This window comes from Pundamilia nyererei, unplaced genomic scaffold (genome assembly GCF_000239375.1).
Source record: "Pundamilia nyererei isolate P.nyererei 1_Seehausen unplaced genomic scaffold, PunNye1.0 scaffold00006, whole genome shotgun sequence".
NCBI classification, from domain to species: Eukaryota; Metazoa; Chordata; class Actinopteri; order Cichliformes; family Cichlidae; genus Pundamilia; species Pundamilia nyererei.
The window spans coordinates 3,808,150-3,824,631 of record NW_005187407.1 but is presented as its reverse complement, the minus strand read 5'-3'; the positions used below and the strand labels follow the sequence as shown (position 1 = coordinate 3,824,631).

Genomic DNA, 16,482 nt, shown 5'->3' with positions numbered 1-16,482 from the left:
CTTTTATATATTTTATAAATCTTAAATCTTACGTCTTGTGGCAGTATTTTCGGGTCTATGACATATCGTAATTATTACGATTATTACAATAATTTATTCAACAGAATAAGTTCTTAAAGTGCTCTGTCGCCCTCCGGCCTCAGCTCAGATACATTTACTCAGCTCTGCTGCCATCTGGTGGTCATTTTAGATTTCTTCATGAGCCAAGGTAGAGGCACGTGATACGTGTTGTTTGACACTAACTGAATCTGATGAGACATGGCGCATGGGCACAGGAAGAACCGAGTGAATTATAGTGGAGGTTCCAGACAACCTGAAATAAAACTTCAAAAAGTGGCCACGTTCTTGGCGAAGGAGCCTTGACTCTCAATTCCCTTCTGCTTTTCATGTTATGTCAAGAGCGTCAAGTTTTTATACCAGACACCCCTAAAAGACATGCGCCTCCAAGGCTCGGAAAATGTTCGTTTATCCACTCTTAGCCTGTATTTATCACTGCAATAGATAACTAAGAAAGTTTAGAGATTTAATTTGAAGCGTATGGCCTTTAATAGTCCATAGGCGCCTGCGCATTGCGCATTACGTTCTGATAGGGTAAAGACGATCGATCGGTACTTCCGCTGCAACCCAAACAGCTGCACCGATGTTTTTATAGTCAAAATCATCCGATCTGTGTTGTCCTCTGCTGCTTAAACCATGTCTGCATCTGGATTTGTTCTCGTGATCCTCGCGGTGTCCCTGTGGCCCGGTAAGATGGACGTTTACTCACAATCACATTAATGTCTGCATCACTGCGCCCCCCCACCAGACGACATTTATTCATTATTCAGTTATACACTACTGTATACAATATATAATGTAAACTTACACCAGGCTGTTGTTGCTGTTTATTGAAAACGTATAACCCCCTTGTAGTGTTGTAACTATATGCTAACCGATGCTGAAGCCATTACCTGCAATCTTCTGTCTTGTTTTCTGTTTCTTTTCTCTTTTCACAGAAGGAGACTCCAGGTTTATTACTGACCCTTTGTCATTCATAAAGCAGAAATCTCTGGTAAGCCTCGAAAAGAGCACATGTATTGAAAAAAAAAAAACTAAACTAAACTGTATCTGTTTGCATAACATGAAAGCGCGAAAACTGAGCAATTTTGTCACTGTGGCTTCAGCAGACGTTGGATATCTGTCCAGAATGCAGCCAGATCATCCAGCTGTCGGCCAACATGATTTTCAGCAGCGATACCAAGGTAAAGAACGGTTTCACTTTACTTTCACTTCACTGTTTTACTCGCGACACGAACTGGGCTTGAAGAAATGCTTATTAAATAAAGTGGCCGCCACACCCTTGTAATATTTCTCTCCATGCGTTTGCAGGGAGCCGTATATGAAAGCTTGCACGCTTTGTGCCGCCGCCTCCCTGAAGAGCAGGTGCCAGAGTGTGATTTACAGGTGAAGACTTACCTGCCCAAAATCCTGCATCAAACCCCTGATCACGTGGTGAGTTTAACCTCAAGTGAGGCTTCTTTTTATGAAAGAAGACAGTAAACACTGAAGCCTTCTGAGAGTCCTTTTACTTGATGTAAAATATTTGATATATTGTGTTTTGGGGTTGTTGTTTTTTTGTTTTTGCTTTTTTGTAGAAACCAGGAGAGCTTTGTGCAGCTTTTGGACTTTGTGCTCCTCACGAGAAAGAGAAAGTGCAGAAACTCTCCCACCGTGCAGCTGGCACAGATACATCCAGCCGCGCACTGGCCACAGGAACAAAGACAGATGTCAGTATGAGAAAGCAGAAGTCGAATATAAATTGAAAAGTGAAGTGAAACCTTTGTGAATTTTATGAAATGGGCCTCTTATCGGCTAATTCTCTCTCCAGGACGAGCTCAACCCAGTTTGCACCCTGTGTTTGTTTATCATCAAGAAGCTGGAGAGTCTGCTGCCTAAAAATATGACTGAGGTCATCTTTTCTTTACTTTGGTTCATTTAAAGAACCGTACCATCCATCACATCGTGTAAACCCTGCCTTGTCCTTCTTGCCCTGCAGGATGCTATAAAGAAGGTCATGGGGGAGGTCTGTGATCTTATACCCAAGCACTATAAGGACCAGTGTGACGATTTCATCAATAAATATGGCGTCGAGATTGTCGAATTCCTTTTGTCTTCTGCTGCACCTCACACGATATGCAGTCTTCTGCACCTCTGTCTGTTCAATGAGCAGCCGGTTCCAGGTTTGTCGTTATTGATGTATAGACTGGACCTGGCTCACTTCCTCATTCACCTAATTAATGCTCTACTGTTGCTGATTCTCCAGAGGTGTTCCTCCCATCAGACTGTGAGTCATGCCGCATACTGGCTGCGCTGAGCCGACTACACCAGGGCCTCAACGCCACTGAAGCTCAAACTTATGCTTTCCTGGAGTCTGTGTGTGACATCCACCCTACCGCCATCCCTAAGGTCTGACTCTCAGCTAACAGTGGTGCTCTTAGAACAACACTCTTTACAAATTATATGGAACTTTAAAACACTTGAAGCCAGTGAGCCTTTTGGTAAATTTCTCCAACCTTTTTATGCGATCATTCAGCTTCTTGTCTGGACTTTCGCTCGAGTCTTTAAAGTGTCACAGCACGATAATACTGTTGATTCTCTTTTCAGTGTGAAGCCTTCACCAGTATCTACGGCTCACGGCTGCAGAAGGTCTTGGGAAACCAGATGGGATATCCTCATGCATGTGAAGTAAGAATAAACTAAAGGTTATTGTCAATGGGTTTACATCTGAATAGCAACATAGAGCCTGTATCAGCACTAATTCAAATTTTTACCACAGCCTGCAGCAACACAGAAATTCAGCAACTAAAACCTTCACAAACGTGCACTGATCTGCAAATTTACGATGTGAATTATTCCAGTCAGGGCAATATCAATCACAGACACACAAGTAACCACTTGATGGCACCACTCATGAGCAGCTGTCATTCTTTAGGTGTTGTTCATGTTCTCATGATGTTTCTTTCCATCTGTCCTGCAGAGAGCTGATCTGTGTGTGGCCTCGAAGCAGCTGGAACCGCTGGGAAAGAATCGTTGTACCTGGGGACCAAGCTACTGGTGCAAAGATGCTGAAACTGCTCAGGAGTGTGGTGTACGTGAAATTCTTTACTATTAGTAGTGTGAAATGATAAAAGACATGAACATCCATGTGAAAACTAAATATACAGCAATTAAATCGGCTCAAACACTTCAGATCGCCAGCTGGACCCAGCTCTTACTCTTCTGTGTATTTGATAAACCCTTGCTATCTGTTAAAGAGTCTTCCAAACTCTCTTTTCTAATAATTTAGCCTATTGATGAGTTTTTTTGTTTGTTTATTGATTGCATCAGTAATACTCCTTATATAAATATCAGGATCTGTATGGAAAGACAGCTCAGTCTGCCCTGAGTTTTAGTTGTGGCAAACATGTAACATAATGTCCTCTCTGATCAGAATACAAGCAATTTCCATCCACTGAGACTGGTCAGGTTGGGGTCTACCCCAGGTTACATGTTAAAATCACCAGTTAATTGAATGTGTCTTTTAATTATGTCTTCTCCTGTCCTCTGACATACACAGAGAAGACTGCTACTCTGTGAGACGCTACGTTTGTTTCAGATCTTTGTGTTTTCAATCTGCAGAATCAAGCCTACTGTGAGAAATACATGTGGAAGAAGAATGAGTGAAGCCTGCCAGACTGACTGCAGCCTTGTGCACACAGTGACCTACTTTTTATTAAACTGATCAACTGTTAAATGTTTTCTACCTGTGATGCACTGATTGTTTGTTTTTTACATTTTTGTTATTGTTGCTGTTTTATGGGTAAATTTTCCATATTCCAGTCAATAAGCCTTATGAATGTTACACATGAAGTTTCCAGTTTGCATGACGTGTCCCACTGAGGCTGGGGTTCATTCTGAAACATTAGTTTAAGGCTGAACAGTAAGTCTTATTCTGTGTATTACAATAGCTGTTATTATCAATATGAAAATCTGCAAGCCACACGCTGAGCTCTAAGAATATAATGGAAACTACTGACTGATCGGCACAGCTGCTGCTTCTGTAACATTATTTGATCTTGCCTTGACTGCTGTTGCAAATGACCACATATGAATAAAAATGGTATTAAATTATATCAAAGGTGTGGTGTAAAAAAATGTAACCTGCAGACAGACATGTGTACTGGACCTGGTTTATTTAGAAACTTCCAAGTAGTAAAAAGATAAAACTGTGGGGAAAAAAAACAACAACAAAAAAACAAGCAGACATTTGCTTCATGTGGTTGTAAAGGATGCCCTGATGCTCTCTTGCCACTCTCATTCAACATTCTGTTGTTTTAAAACACATAAATACCCAGTTTATGTCCAAGACAATCACAAAGCCTCTGGTCATTCACACACTGAGGAATACTTTAAATCCCCATGTGGTTGTTTCTTCCATCATTGCTTTCTTGCCTCTTCCAGATCTGAGAGGGGGGGAGAAAGCACACTGTCAACTACAAGGACTCCTTGTTAAACAATTAACGCATGTCGTCAATATCACAGTCCGAAGATGCAATGGTCTGCTTCAAACTGTGGATGTTGCACATAAAACTGAGTGGTCGACTTGCCTGGATGTAAGCCTCTGAAAGTGTGATCATCTGAGGGAGGATGTCAGTCACCTGCAGGTCCTGCATCTCGTACCACTTTCCAGTTCCCTGATTAAACACAAAGACAAACGGATGCCGTTTAAGACAAGCCACAGTTTACAAAATCAATTTGGCTAAAAGCATTAACTTGCTCGGTTAATTCTATTAGCAGTACCAAAAAGTTCTAGATGCTTACATGATGCAGAACATGTATTCTGTACGCTCCCTCAGTGGGTTTCCCATCATGCACTACATTTGCAATGAGGTCATACGTCGTGTTCTTCTCGGTGGCTTGAGCTTCTTCTGTCAAGTATTCACGAAGGTCTACATTTCTGTTGAATTACACAAAGGGACGACATACCGTCATTTAAACCGAAGACACAATGAACACACAAGAGATACAACACGCAGTAAGTATAATGTCTTTGATCAAGGCTACATTTTGAATACATGAATGGCACTTACGTTATAGGGAAGTTGACAATTGTGGGGTTCTTTTCCACAAAGAAGTTGTTCTTGGTGAATCTTTTGATGCAAAAGATGAGGTACGGAGGCAGTTTGGTCAACTGGAACCTTTTGAGAAAATTCTCTTTGTAGGTTTTGTATTCCTATAATTAAGGGAAAATACACAGATTTGTTCTCAGTGTTCAATTATTAATACAACAAACTCACATCTAAGTAACGCTAAGCTTTAAATGCTCTAATTTCAATTAAAATAGATACCCTTTCAAAATTAATGTTATCAACAGATTTTTCTTTCTTTTTTTGGAGGAAGAGATTGTTTTGAATCAAATTAAGTGGACTTTTATGCAACACCAATTTGTACCACATGACTGAATGGCCATTAGCTGTAGCATCGAGGACTGCCCTGAGGAGAAATGTCGATGTAGAGGCAGACGTGGAAGGAAAGGGATTCTAGAGAACAGCCTGAAAGGTGAAACTTCTCATGATGCTAGACAGAAATCACGCTTGGTTGCAAAGAACCAAAGCAATAATAACCAGGAGCAAAACAAGACAAACATGTCTAAGCTTTGCACCACATATCCAGTTCGTGGATATTAACGGAAAAGCTAATAATGCTTATAGACTGTAAAAACCTAAGTTTCAATGCAAACTTTTGTATCACTGCAGGTTTTCTGCAATAAAAGTTGTTAAACCCAGTAGCTACGTCATGGATGTTAGAGGGCATAATGCTGCGCTTGATATACGCAGCGCACTTCCTTCATTCTGACACTAAGTGTGTGGCACAAACTCAAGAGGTGCGCAGCTGTTCTCCACATCGGTGCAAGCACAGTGGAGGAGAGAGGACGATATAGGCTGTAGTTGTGTCAGCTACATTAACCGTTTCTGATAAAACACTGTCACCTAGTGTTGACACCTTTAGTTCAATTTTGCACTTTCTACTTTATATTACTGCACAGCCATCAGTAGTACAGATCACTCCACTGTGATATTGACATGGCAGTATTTGCAAGCTCTTTTACTTTGTGAGAGTGATTATCAAAGCCAGTAGGATTAAAATGAATCGGTACCTTCTCTGTGCTGCCATTGAACTTGGCCAGGATGTTAAAGAGAGGGACCTGAGGGATTATAAGCTGCTCTTTTTCATCCTTGTACAGTGGAGCAGTTGGGAGGTCAAGGGTCAGAAACAGAAAGGAAGACTCAGACATCTGCTCCTGATACTCATCTGTTGTAAGCAGAGCCTCTTTTTCCTCTGGCGGCTGTAAGATTTTAAAAATCAAAGTCATCAAAACATAAACAACTCAATTTACAGGAAATGAGTTATATACTTTCACAGAATACATAGTAAAATGCTATTGGACTCTTAGAAGAACTGAATCTTAAAGAGTGCAGAACTTAAAAAGAATTTGAATAAGTAACAAATTAAGTCAAGTTTTTCTATTACTAAACTTATTCAGGTCCATATGTTAAACAATTATCTTATAACACAAGCAAGAAACTCACCAAATCTGGGTGTGGGAGTTTTTTGGAGAAGATCCGCATGTAGCCTTGAAATGCTTTTGTAATGATTGCTATGAGGGGAGAAGGGCAAGAAAAGGGAGGTTTAGTGGCCTCATAATGAGGTGAACCGTCGAAGTGATCTCTTCCACCTGCTCTACATTCTCACTACAAGTCACAATGTCATCTGCAAACGTCATAGTCCACGGAGCTTGTCCATCACACTGCACAGTCACAATATGATTTTGTGCAGAGACTGCAGATTCTGTATGAAACCCAAGGTTTGAGAATCAAAAAAATACAAATTAAATTAACCCTTAAAGTCCTTAAGATGCTTTTAATATCACAACAGAAGGCTAAAGATGCACTACTGCATTAGAACCAAACTTAAGAGTCAAATCCAATTTTTTTCCCCACTTACATGGCTTCTTCTTTGTGCCTCCGAGAGCACCATGCAGGGCATTTAAGAACCACGTCATGAAGTCCACAGCATCACCTGCAGAACAGAAAACAATCAATTAGCACCAAAACCTGTATTGAAAGCCTACCTAAGCCCAGAAAGTACAACTTAGTGAATGTAAAGCAATACCTTGCTTTGTAATCTGGAAGTTCTTCTTGCTGCACAACACTACAGCCTGCAACATCTCGTGGGGCGACACATGGGCCTTAAAGTTTCTTGGATTCCAAAGTTTGCGCATCAGCTCACCAAACCTCTGCACCAAGAGAAACATGATGTCTCCCGGGGGCCTGCGGATTCCTCTGTAGTTTTCCTCCTCCAGGAAGTAATTTCGCAAAGGTGGAACATTAGAAAAAGCCTTGAAAAGAGAGACACAAATGAGAAGGGAGGACATTATTCAAAAAATGTACAACAATTAATAAAATCTAGAGTGGTAGATATCCATACCTGTAACACCACATTGGCATAGTCATTGGCTTTGATGTTGTTGAGCCCTACAATGCCCGGTAAGTAGGTGGTACCGTCATAGGCTCTGTACAGTTTACCCTGCTTGTCCAGCCCCGCAATGTGCTGCTTGGTGAAAGTTGGCTTCAGCACGTACTGTAGAGAGAAGAAATGTAAGCAAATCAGCTGTTTGTGGTAACTCTTCCAAAGCCAGAGCTCAGAAATAATGACAAAATCAAACAGAACATGGTTAGTATCATATCAGACTGAAAACACTGGTGCTTCTTCAGTCAATCCAGTCACAATTCAGACTGGAAGATATTTATTCACTCAATTCAGCTTAAAAAAAAGTCACTAAAGTCAAACTATTTTGAATGTAATTTAACCTTTAGCATAGATATACATTTACACTGTAGATTCTTTTTCTTCTTTCGGCTGCTCCTATTAGGTGGCATCACAGCGGATCATCTGCCTCAATTTCACCTCTTCTCATTACAGCCCAGTATATGCCTTATCCCTCCTCTGCACATGTCCAAACCTCCCTCAGACTTGTCTCTAACTTCACCTCTAAACTGCTCAACCTGAGCTGTCCCTCTGGTGTAGCTAATGCTGTCTATCCTGATCACAGAGATAAGTGAATACGGTCCAGTGAGTTTAAATGCTCAAAGTGCCTCCAGTCACCAGATTTCAAAGCAATGGGATGTGATGAAACAGGAGCCACACATCATGGATGTGCAGCTGACAAATCTGCAGCAACTGTCTGACACTATCATGTCAAAATGGACTAATTTCTCTGAGGAATTTTCAATCACCTTGTTGAATTTCTGCCATGAAGAATTAATAAGCAAGCTCTGAAGGTAAAAGGGGTCCAAACCTGTAGTAATAAGGTGTACCCTATAAAGTGGCCAGTGAGATTACATGAATTTTAGTTTTAGTATGAAAAACATTACTTTACTTACTGTGATATCTTCTAGTGATGAATCAATGATCTCATAGTTATCTGGCAGACAGTAAAACTTGAGTGTATGCAGATTGAGGAACACATGATGGGTAAACTGTACGCTGTGAGTGTACGCGTGAGACTTCAGACCTCTTCCTACAAAAAACAAAACAAAACCCACACAAATCAGTACAAATACAACAGGGTCTCTGATCCCCAGTTAAAATGTCAATTTGCCTACCTTGAAAGTATTTCCCACATATAAGGCAGGCGTAGACATTGATGTGGGAGAGAGAGATGGAGCAGAGTTTCTCAAAGTCGAAGTCCAGCACACTCCTGCAGGATTGACAGACGTGAATTCACCTGCAGAGGTGGAATACAGCTTTAATAGCAATACACAGTCTACTCCGGCCTACCTGTTTATGGTGTCAAGGTAAGGACAGTGGCGGCTTCTTCGGTCTTCTACTGCATGTCCTCGTCCCACTTTGGCTGCCACTGCAACGTGAAGTGGCCCAAGAAGAACAAATGTCAAGCCAAACCATGTACCAACATTTCAAAGCAATGAGCTAAACATGCTAACTAGCTTAGCTTTAATGTTGTGAGGTATGCTTGTTTTCAAACACTGGGTGCTTTAAGATGATGGGTATCGTTGTTTTTAGCACACAGTGGAGACACTTATTGATCCGTCTATACGTTACTGGACAGGCCAGTAAAAAAAAAACGAACACACCACTGGCTAACAACAACGCTAACTGCTAACCAAACGCAGGGCATACGTTTGAGGAATATACTTACCTCCGTCTTCATTGTCATCATCATCTAAATCCACCTCTCTTTCACGCTTCAAAGAAACCATAGCAGCAGAGAGACGGCGTCAAAACAATGGAGAAGCTAAAACTTTACGTTATTTGGAGGGAGTGATGAATGGGTCAAACACGGTGCGCCTCGAAACTCGCGGCGATTGTGCGTTGTAGCCGTGGAGCAGCAAACTAAAACCTAACCCGGAGTTTAAAAACCTACTAACGCTATACACGCTGTTAATCACTTACCAAAAACTAATATAATAACTTGCCTAACTTCTAAACTCTAACTGGACCTTTGTTTGTCTTTTATATATATATAATATATATATAAAGGTTTGTCATGTATGGGTATTTGTTTATGGTGTGCAATTTAGTTATAACGTTTTTATTAACTCAGGGAGCATTATAATTGGACAACATGTTATCGTTAGTTAGCCGTAGCTATATAGCTTTTTGACCGTTCACAGTGCTCTGATTGGGACTTGTTGCAATCAGTAGTGCTTAAATACTGACTTTGTTTGGAAGCGGTTTGCTGAAATGGATGTTTTAAGAGAAGAGGGGGTCCACGAGCTGAAATACAAACCAGGTGGCCGCTTGGATATGAGCCACGGCTTCCTGCACCATATCCGGAGGAACCAGATTGCTAGGCGAGTTCCTCAGCTGCTATTAGCGTATGCTAGTGCAATAGGTCATTCAGCTAAAAACATAATCGTTGTTATTAGTAGTGAAAAGTAATTTTATGATTAAGTGAATGTTATCTTGTTATTAACACACACGCTTTTACATTCGGAGCTAAAATATATGGGGAGGTCGCAGAGGCCTGGTGACCAGTTCGTTTTGATTTAAGATGCTGAGAAGCAAAATGATGAACAACTGCATACTGAAAAAAACTGAGTTCAATCAGTGCGTGCATCTGTGAAAAGGGGGGTCATTTTTAACTTGTTTTTGACAGAAAACACGACAGACCCCAAAAAATACTAGGAAAGCAATTAAACACATCACTTCACTTCTATAATGTTTTTGTTTGTAGGTTTCTTTGAAATGCATTTCAGTATAGCAAGTAAACTTGGCACAAAAGGTAAGGAAAATCTGTATTTGGCTTTTGAAAATAAGTGATATTTCACTGTAAAGTCTGTTTATGTCCTCTTAAATTGTGCCACTTGTGGGATGTGTCCATGAAAAAACCTGGCAAATCTTCTCTGTGAATCCTAAACAGTTTTTTTCTGCTACTGACTCTTGTTTTGAGATTCTAGTATCCCGGATACAGACAGTCAGGTGTCTGGTTGTTGCCGGATTAGCACCACCTGTTATCGTGGACCTTACAGGGTACGTGCCAATAGGGCAACTTCAAGTACCTTATCCAAATTAAGGGCCAAGTTCTATTTGACGCAGGATGTCAGACAGGCGACGAAATGGGAATCCCAAGAAGACGACACAATAAGAAGACTGTTTCTTCACCCTGTCAGCACTTTGGAACAGAAGTCAGACTTCTGTAGATTTTCAGTCAAGGTTTGCAGAACAGTATGACTGACTGCGCTCTACCCAGAAAATCCGGACCAGACTCCCAAGGCCAATCTCCAGTGTCATAGGGCTGCCAGGAGGCTTGCCATGACTGCTGTTCACCATCAGGCAAATTTGCGCTGCTGTTGGCAACATGTGCACTGGGACACTGTGATGATTGCTGCACTGATAGGGTAGCAGCTTTTGGTGGAGGTAGTGTTATAACGTGGGGCAGCATCTCCTTTGGTGGAAAAACGAGGCTTGCCAAAATTTGAGCCAATCTCAAGGCAAGAGATATTGAGATGAGATTCTGCAAATGGTGGTCACCACAACAGAGCGGACCACCTCAGCTCCGGTCTTTGAGAGTGAAGAGGATGGAATGTCCTACCTGAAGTCCTGACCCTGTTGAACAGTTATGTGATCAGCTTGGATGTGGACCAAACCGGTGACCAGCATAGAAGATGCCAAGCTGTTGAGGCTGCGTATGGTTACTGCTGCATGCATAGCCCCATATTTCTTGGATTAAAAAATTGCTAAAAAAAATTTAATACTTAAATCATCTAGTTCAGTAGACAACACCAAACAAGAGTCAATAGCAGAATAGGCTGTTTGGTATTGGCAGAGAAGATTTAGCAGGTTTTTCATGGCACAACCCCCATACTCACCTCTGCTGATCATTCAATGCATATGTTAGGAAAAATGCATTTTCCTTAGAAATGTGGGACTACTGAAGGGCAAATAAAAAGGCTTCCAACAGTATGAGATTTATTTGCAAGGTGGATTGTTACAAGAAAGAAATAATGGACCTTACTTTTTGTGCCAAATTTACATAGGAACGACCTACTTTCATAATGCATTTTCTGAACTATACAACAAACTGTTATAAATTTACATACATGCATATGTAGGCATGGATATCATGTCCATGAATCATTTCACACACAAAAAGACTGTTCAAAGAAAATCCCCAAATTACATTGCAAGCCTGTATTTAAGCTTCTCAATACTGGCTGAAGACTGGCTGACTGGTAAAAAGGGGCATTTTGCTGTCAGTGTCTTTCAATTTTATTTAAAAGGTGACCTCTGTATACAGTGGTTAGTCAAGTCAAAAATCACAATTAAAAAAACAGTGTTACTCCGTTAATGCTTGGGTTTGAATAAATGGAGAATTCTGCAATCTGTGACTTTGATAGTAGTCCACATGACAGGTTATTATTAAATGCGGTTGTTTCATTCTGCTGTTTTAGCATTAATTTCATGTAATTTAAAAAAAAAAAGCCAGGTAAAATTAACAGTAAGATGAAAATGAGAGCATCACAGGGAAGAGTTAAAAATATTTCTGAGGCTTAATCTTTTCTTTTCTTTCTTTTTGAATGAACAAATTGTTTATTACATGTTCTTGATTTAGGTTTTATTTTTATTATTTATTTATTCATATGCCATGGAACAACCAAGTTGTCATATTTTCTGCATTAACAAAATTTTGATTCCCTTCCTCCAGAGATGACTATGATAAAGAAGTGAAGCAAGCCAAAGAGCTTCAGCGGCGGAGACACACCACAACCCCTCGAAGACCCCGTCGACCTGACATGCAAGTGTACCATCCTCGAAGAAGACGTAAGACTGATGTGCTTTCTCTTGACTTTTGTGCTGATTGTGCACCCATTATCGGGAAGATAATGTGTGTGTGTGTGTGTGTGTGCGCTCATTGTTCAGATGGTTCAGAGCCAGGGGCCGGTGCTGATGCTGAAGAAAACGAGAGTGGATCAAGCACAGAGACTGACGCCAGTGGGACTGAACTCTTTTGGCTTGAATATGAAGCAGATTCTGGTACCATTACATCCATCCTTGTGCACAAGGTTAATGCCGATTTCTTTCTATGGTGTTTTCAGCTCTTTGGTCATTTCCTGTGTGTAATTCCTTTAAATGCCCTCTGTTTCTGAAGGAAGACAAGCCTGAGAAGGTGGTAGAACGTGTTGCAGAGAAGAACATCCTGGATGCAGCCATGCGGGCAGCTCTGAAGGTTCGAATTCGAAAGGAAATTGATAAAAGGCGAGACAAACGCTGAGCAATCAACAGATTACGACCATAAAGGAGCTCCACACAAAGAGGAGTAATGCTTCGTTTGCAGTTCTGCACTCCTCCAGAGCACTCTTGTGCATTAAGGGTATAAGAAGGATCATTTAGAGTGACTGTCAGCAGAGATCTAACATGGAGACTTGTATTCAGGCCTTTTTTTTTCGCAAGAAGGAAGAGCACAGTTTATGGCTGGGAGTTGTTTTCAGGTTTAATTGCAATTCTTGACCTTGGACAGTTGTGTTATTCTCTGATTCACATATTGAGGACACATTTAAGTTGACTGGACATTTTTAAAATTGTTACTTTTTTTTAATAGTTACATTTAGAAAGAGCAGGTACTCTTCAGCACAGAGTCCTAAAAGTGTTGTCCTCCATGTCCTGTGATTCTTGTGTTTACAAAGATTCTGTTTTGTTAAATTAAGATTTGAACTCTTTGTGCGAAGTGTTTTAAGCTGATCATCGGTCTGTCAGCAATCCTGTGTTTAAGAAATGAGGGAAATTAGTTTTGAAGTCCGAGTTTAGTAGATGTTGGGTTGGTAACTGTTCTGTAGGTTTCAGTGCTCTGATTTATTTTGGATTGTTGAGAGGCTTATTTTTGATACTGTATTATCTTTTTGAGAATGACACTTTACATATAAAATGTATAAAAGCCATGCATTGCTGTCCAGTTTTATGGTGCTGAGCACCACTTTTTTTTTCCTTATCATCTTATATGACAGAGATTCTGATTTTAAACATGAATATAATACTGGAACATAGAAAAATACGGCATCACTTTGATTTGACAAATGTTTCACATCACATTTTCAGCAGGTGGCAGCATCAGTCATATAACCACACAGACCTCTGCTGTAGTTTTCCTTCTGTTTAAATCAGTTTTTACTCTGTACTTCTGTATAAGCAGTTTAGTTTCCATAAAAAGGGCACTTTGAATTGTTCTAATATTTCCCCCTCTGAGGGGCTATGAAGAATTAGGTGGCAAGTTGCTGTACATGGAGTAGCACCTTAGGTTTGTATCCATTTCAGGATCTTTGTGCACTTCAGTCAGAGCTTCTGTCCTCTGCTTTGTCAGAAATCTCATCTCATTGGGGCTGCTTGTCCAACAATATATAGCCTCCTATACACAGGAAAAACTCTTAATTTGTAGAGTTCAGATTTCAAGTGGCAGTTTTATATTTTGCTATGCAGAGCTCTAAAATATGAACTTGAGTTTTCTGTGACAAAGCAGATGTTCATCTTGTGACCAAAAGGAGTGATTAGTTTGTGTGAAGTTGTACCTGTTCTCATATTATTTAAGCAATTGTGATTTTTGTATAACTTTTTTCCCACTATTATGTTATTTCTTTCCCCACCTTTTTACCTGGAGCAGTAGTTTATGATTTGTTTTTCTGCTTTGACTTAACCAAGCAAGCTGGAACTCGCTAGTGATGTATTTTGAAAATGCCTCAAGTCAAATTCCTGTGATTCGTAAGACCCTACCTGACAGCTACGACAGGATTCATTTTAAAACGGATGTCTATCAGTTATTCAAGAAAAAACGAGGAAAAAAAGGTCCGTCCCCCTAAAAGGCCGATAGCATGCGCATGTTAAAATGTCTGTCTCCTATCAAACTCGAAAATGAAAATGGGAAGCTCCACTTCCCTGGCTATGGAAAAATACAAAACTGACTTGACATTTAGACAGATAAACTGTTGAGCCACGCCATAGTGGGAGATTACTACATTGTTTTTATTGACGTATGAAGATATGCAAACTTCATCCTCTGATCACAGGGCGGGCCAAATATTACACAAAGCCTTGTCAAGGAGGAGTGGGCTGTGCAAATTGATTGGCTGAACCGAAACACTCCCCTTCAGGCCGTCAACGCCCTCCTCCAGCTTGCTTTCATTTCTTAAGCAGCATGTGACTGAAGGAGGGAGACACATTCCCAGGGTAGCTACTCTGCTGCTCAGCAGATTATCTAAAGTTACACAGATTTCCAGTTGGCTGAAATGGCCCAATCACAGCTCACAATTCAATACCCGACCCTTAGTGTAGCTTATCATTAAAAATTATGTAACTCAAAACCTTTTCTTCCGTACGTTAATTCTGCCTGTGAAAAGCTTTTAAGGGGTGAAATTATGCAGTTTAGCAAAGCACCAATTGGTTAGCCATTGTGGTAAAAAGCACTGGTTAGACTCTTTTCCCATCCACTGCTGTATTATTTAAAAAAAAAAAAAAAAAAAAAAAATTAAGAAAAATCCAGAAACCATAAACATACAGTTTCTATTTGCAAGAATGTGCAAGTTTGTATTGTCTTTATTTTTTACATACAGTAGATGTTCATACACTCCACTAACAAACATACTGACCCAATGTCAAAATCAGTCAGCCATTCAGCTTCTCTACTATCAGGGCCTACATCACATTGTTTGTCTTGATTTATTTACTGAAGTACTAAACACTTGAACTGAAATATTGTCAACAAGAGCACTATTGTCAAACCTAGCATCCAATATCTGACCCCTCAATGTTTGGGGAGTTTAGAGTTCTGTTTACTTTGCCGGCTAAATCATTACAGCGAGACCCTCGGGCCACATCACCTGACCATGCGTCTGAATTTCTCTTCTTTTTTTCTTGCTTTTGATGTTGTTGTAACTAAATAGAAATCCAACTTTATACCATCGTATACTATAATAAAACGCATCTTGAAATTTGTAATGAGATCAGCATTTGAGGTTTAGCATTTGGCTTGGGAACTTTTCTCAACCAAATGGAGCAGTCTCGGAGACGGATGTTATACAACAGATCAGAGAATTGAGGCTGGGTTACTTAATCTCAACGTCATAACACTTCGAAAGAACTTCCAACCACCCCCAAAAACACAATTGCACAACTTTGGAACTGACAATGACTCAGTTTGATTCACAGTTACCTTGTTATCTGCTGTACCTTTGTAACTGCACTTTGTCGGTATAAGATACTGTGAAGATAACCTGTCTTTCTAAACAGCCAAATCATGTAATACATACTGTGACAAAAAAAACGAACTGCTAGCTGACGATGCATTTTCGTTTTAAAAACAAATGTGTTACAAAAGCCTCATCTATAAATGTGTAACTAAAAAACAAAGCACTCTTGAGTTCCCTTGTGGTTTGCAAGTTCACATTTTATTTCGCCCTTTGTTAACAGTTTAAAGCTAAATTAAGGCGAACATCTTGTGCAGAAAAGTTGGAGGAGGAAGTCCAGTTTTCTGCAAAAGTACAGTAGAGCAACAGCAAACACTTACAGATATTGTATCAGCTGTCATCTAATCCTGACAGTGAATGCCAGTGACCTCAACTAAACAGCTGACCTGCCTCTGCCCTTCTCACTATGACTGTATTCCACTTGCAGCATGCTTAAGTCAACCACCAATAAAAGGCTAAAGCTTTATCAGCACGTTGCTACATAAGAAAAAAGATCTGCTTAGTGTGTGTGTGTGTGTGTGTGTGTGGTGCATTGTTCTTGAAAAACAAGCTTCCAAGCCTTTTTCCTTTAATTAGTTCTCAGTGCTTTTCAGTTGCAACAGCCTCTGTTGGTACCATGGTGCTGTTACCGTGGTGAGTCTTCTTGCCCATTCAAGGCTGTTCAAGTATGAGCTCCCCTCTACTAACATTCGGCTAAATATAGATGCTT

At 40.3% G+C, this 16,482-nt stretch overlaps 3 protein-coding genes across 4 annotated transcripts; 2 read left to right on the top strand and 1 right to left on the bottom strand.

Annotated features, from left to right (window-relative positions):
* The first annotated feature begins 555 nt into the window (after positions 1-555).
* sftpbb (surfactant protein Bb) lies at positions 556-4,151 on the top strand. 2 transcript variants are annotated; one of them, XM_005722135.2, is made up of 11 exons: positions 556-745; positions 996-1,051; positions 1,167-1,241; positions 1,369-1,491; positions 1,635-1,766; positions 1,868-1,948; positions 2,036-2,219; positions 2,303-2,445; positions 2,644-2,724; positions 3,017-3,127; positions 3,658-4,151. In XM_005722135.2, the coding sequence occupies exons 1-11, from the start codon at positions 694-696 to the stop codon at positions 3,700-3,702; spliced, it is 1,083 nt and encodes a 360-aa protein (XP_005722192.1). In that variant the 5' UTR covers positions 556-693; the 3' UTR covers positions 3,703-4,151. The 2 variants fall into 2 exon arrangements, with proteins under 2 accessions (XP_005722192.1, XP_013769696.1); XM_013914242.1 differs by having other exon boundaries at positions 1,164-1,241.
* A 43-nt stretch (positions 4,152-4,194) lies between these two features.
* On the bottom strand, positions 4,195-9,417 carry usp39 (ubiquitin specific peptidase 39). Its single transcript, XM_005722133.1, has 13 exons — positions 9,239-9,417; positions 8,860-8,938; positions 8,685-8,779; positions 8,463-8,599; positions 7,507-7,659; positions 7,192-7,417; positions 7,024-7,098; positions 6,609-6,676; positions 6,176-6,364; positions 5,109-5,251; positions 4,840-4,975; positions 4,626-4,712; positions 4,195-4,481 (listed from the first exon to the last, which is right to left on the bottom strand). The coding sequence occupies exons 1-13, from the start codon at positions 9,297-9,299 to the stop codon at positions 4,428-4,430; spliced, it is 1,503 nt and encodes a 500-aa protein (XP_005722190.1). The 5' UTR covers positions 9,300-9,417; the 3' UTR covers positions 4,195-4,427.
* Positions 9,418-9,677: 260 nt separating this feature from the next.
* Positions 9,678-15,522, top strand: cunh2orf68 (chromosome unknown C2orf68 homolog). The gene is made up of 4 exons (XM_005722134.1): positions 9,678-9,893; positions 12,248-12,363; positions 12,463-12,605; positions 12,692-15,522. Exons 1-4 carry the CDS (start codon positions 9,784-9,786, stop codon positions 12,812-12,814), a joined length of 492 nt encoding a protein of 163 aa, XP_005722191.1. The 5' UTR covers positions 9,678-9,783; the 3' UTR covers positions 12,815-15,522.
* Positions 15,523-16,482: the final 960 nt, after the last annotated feature.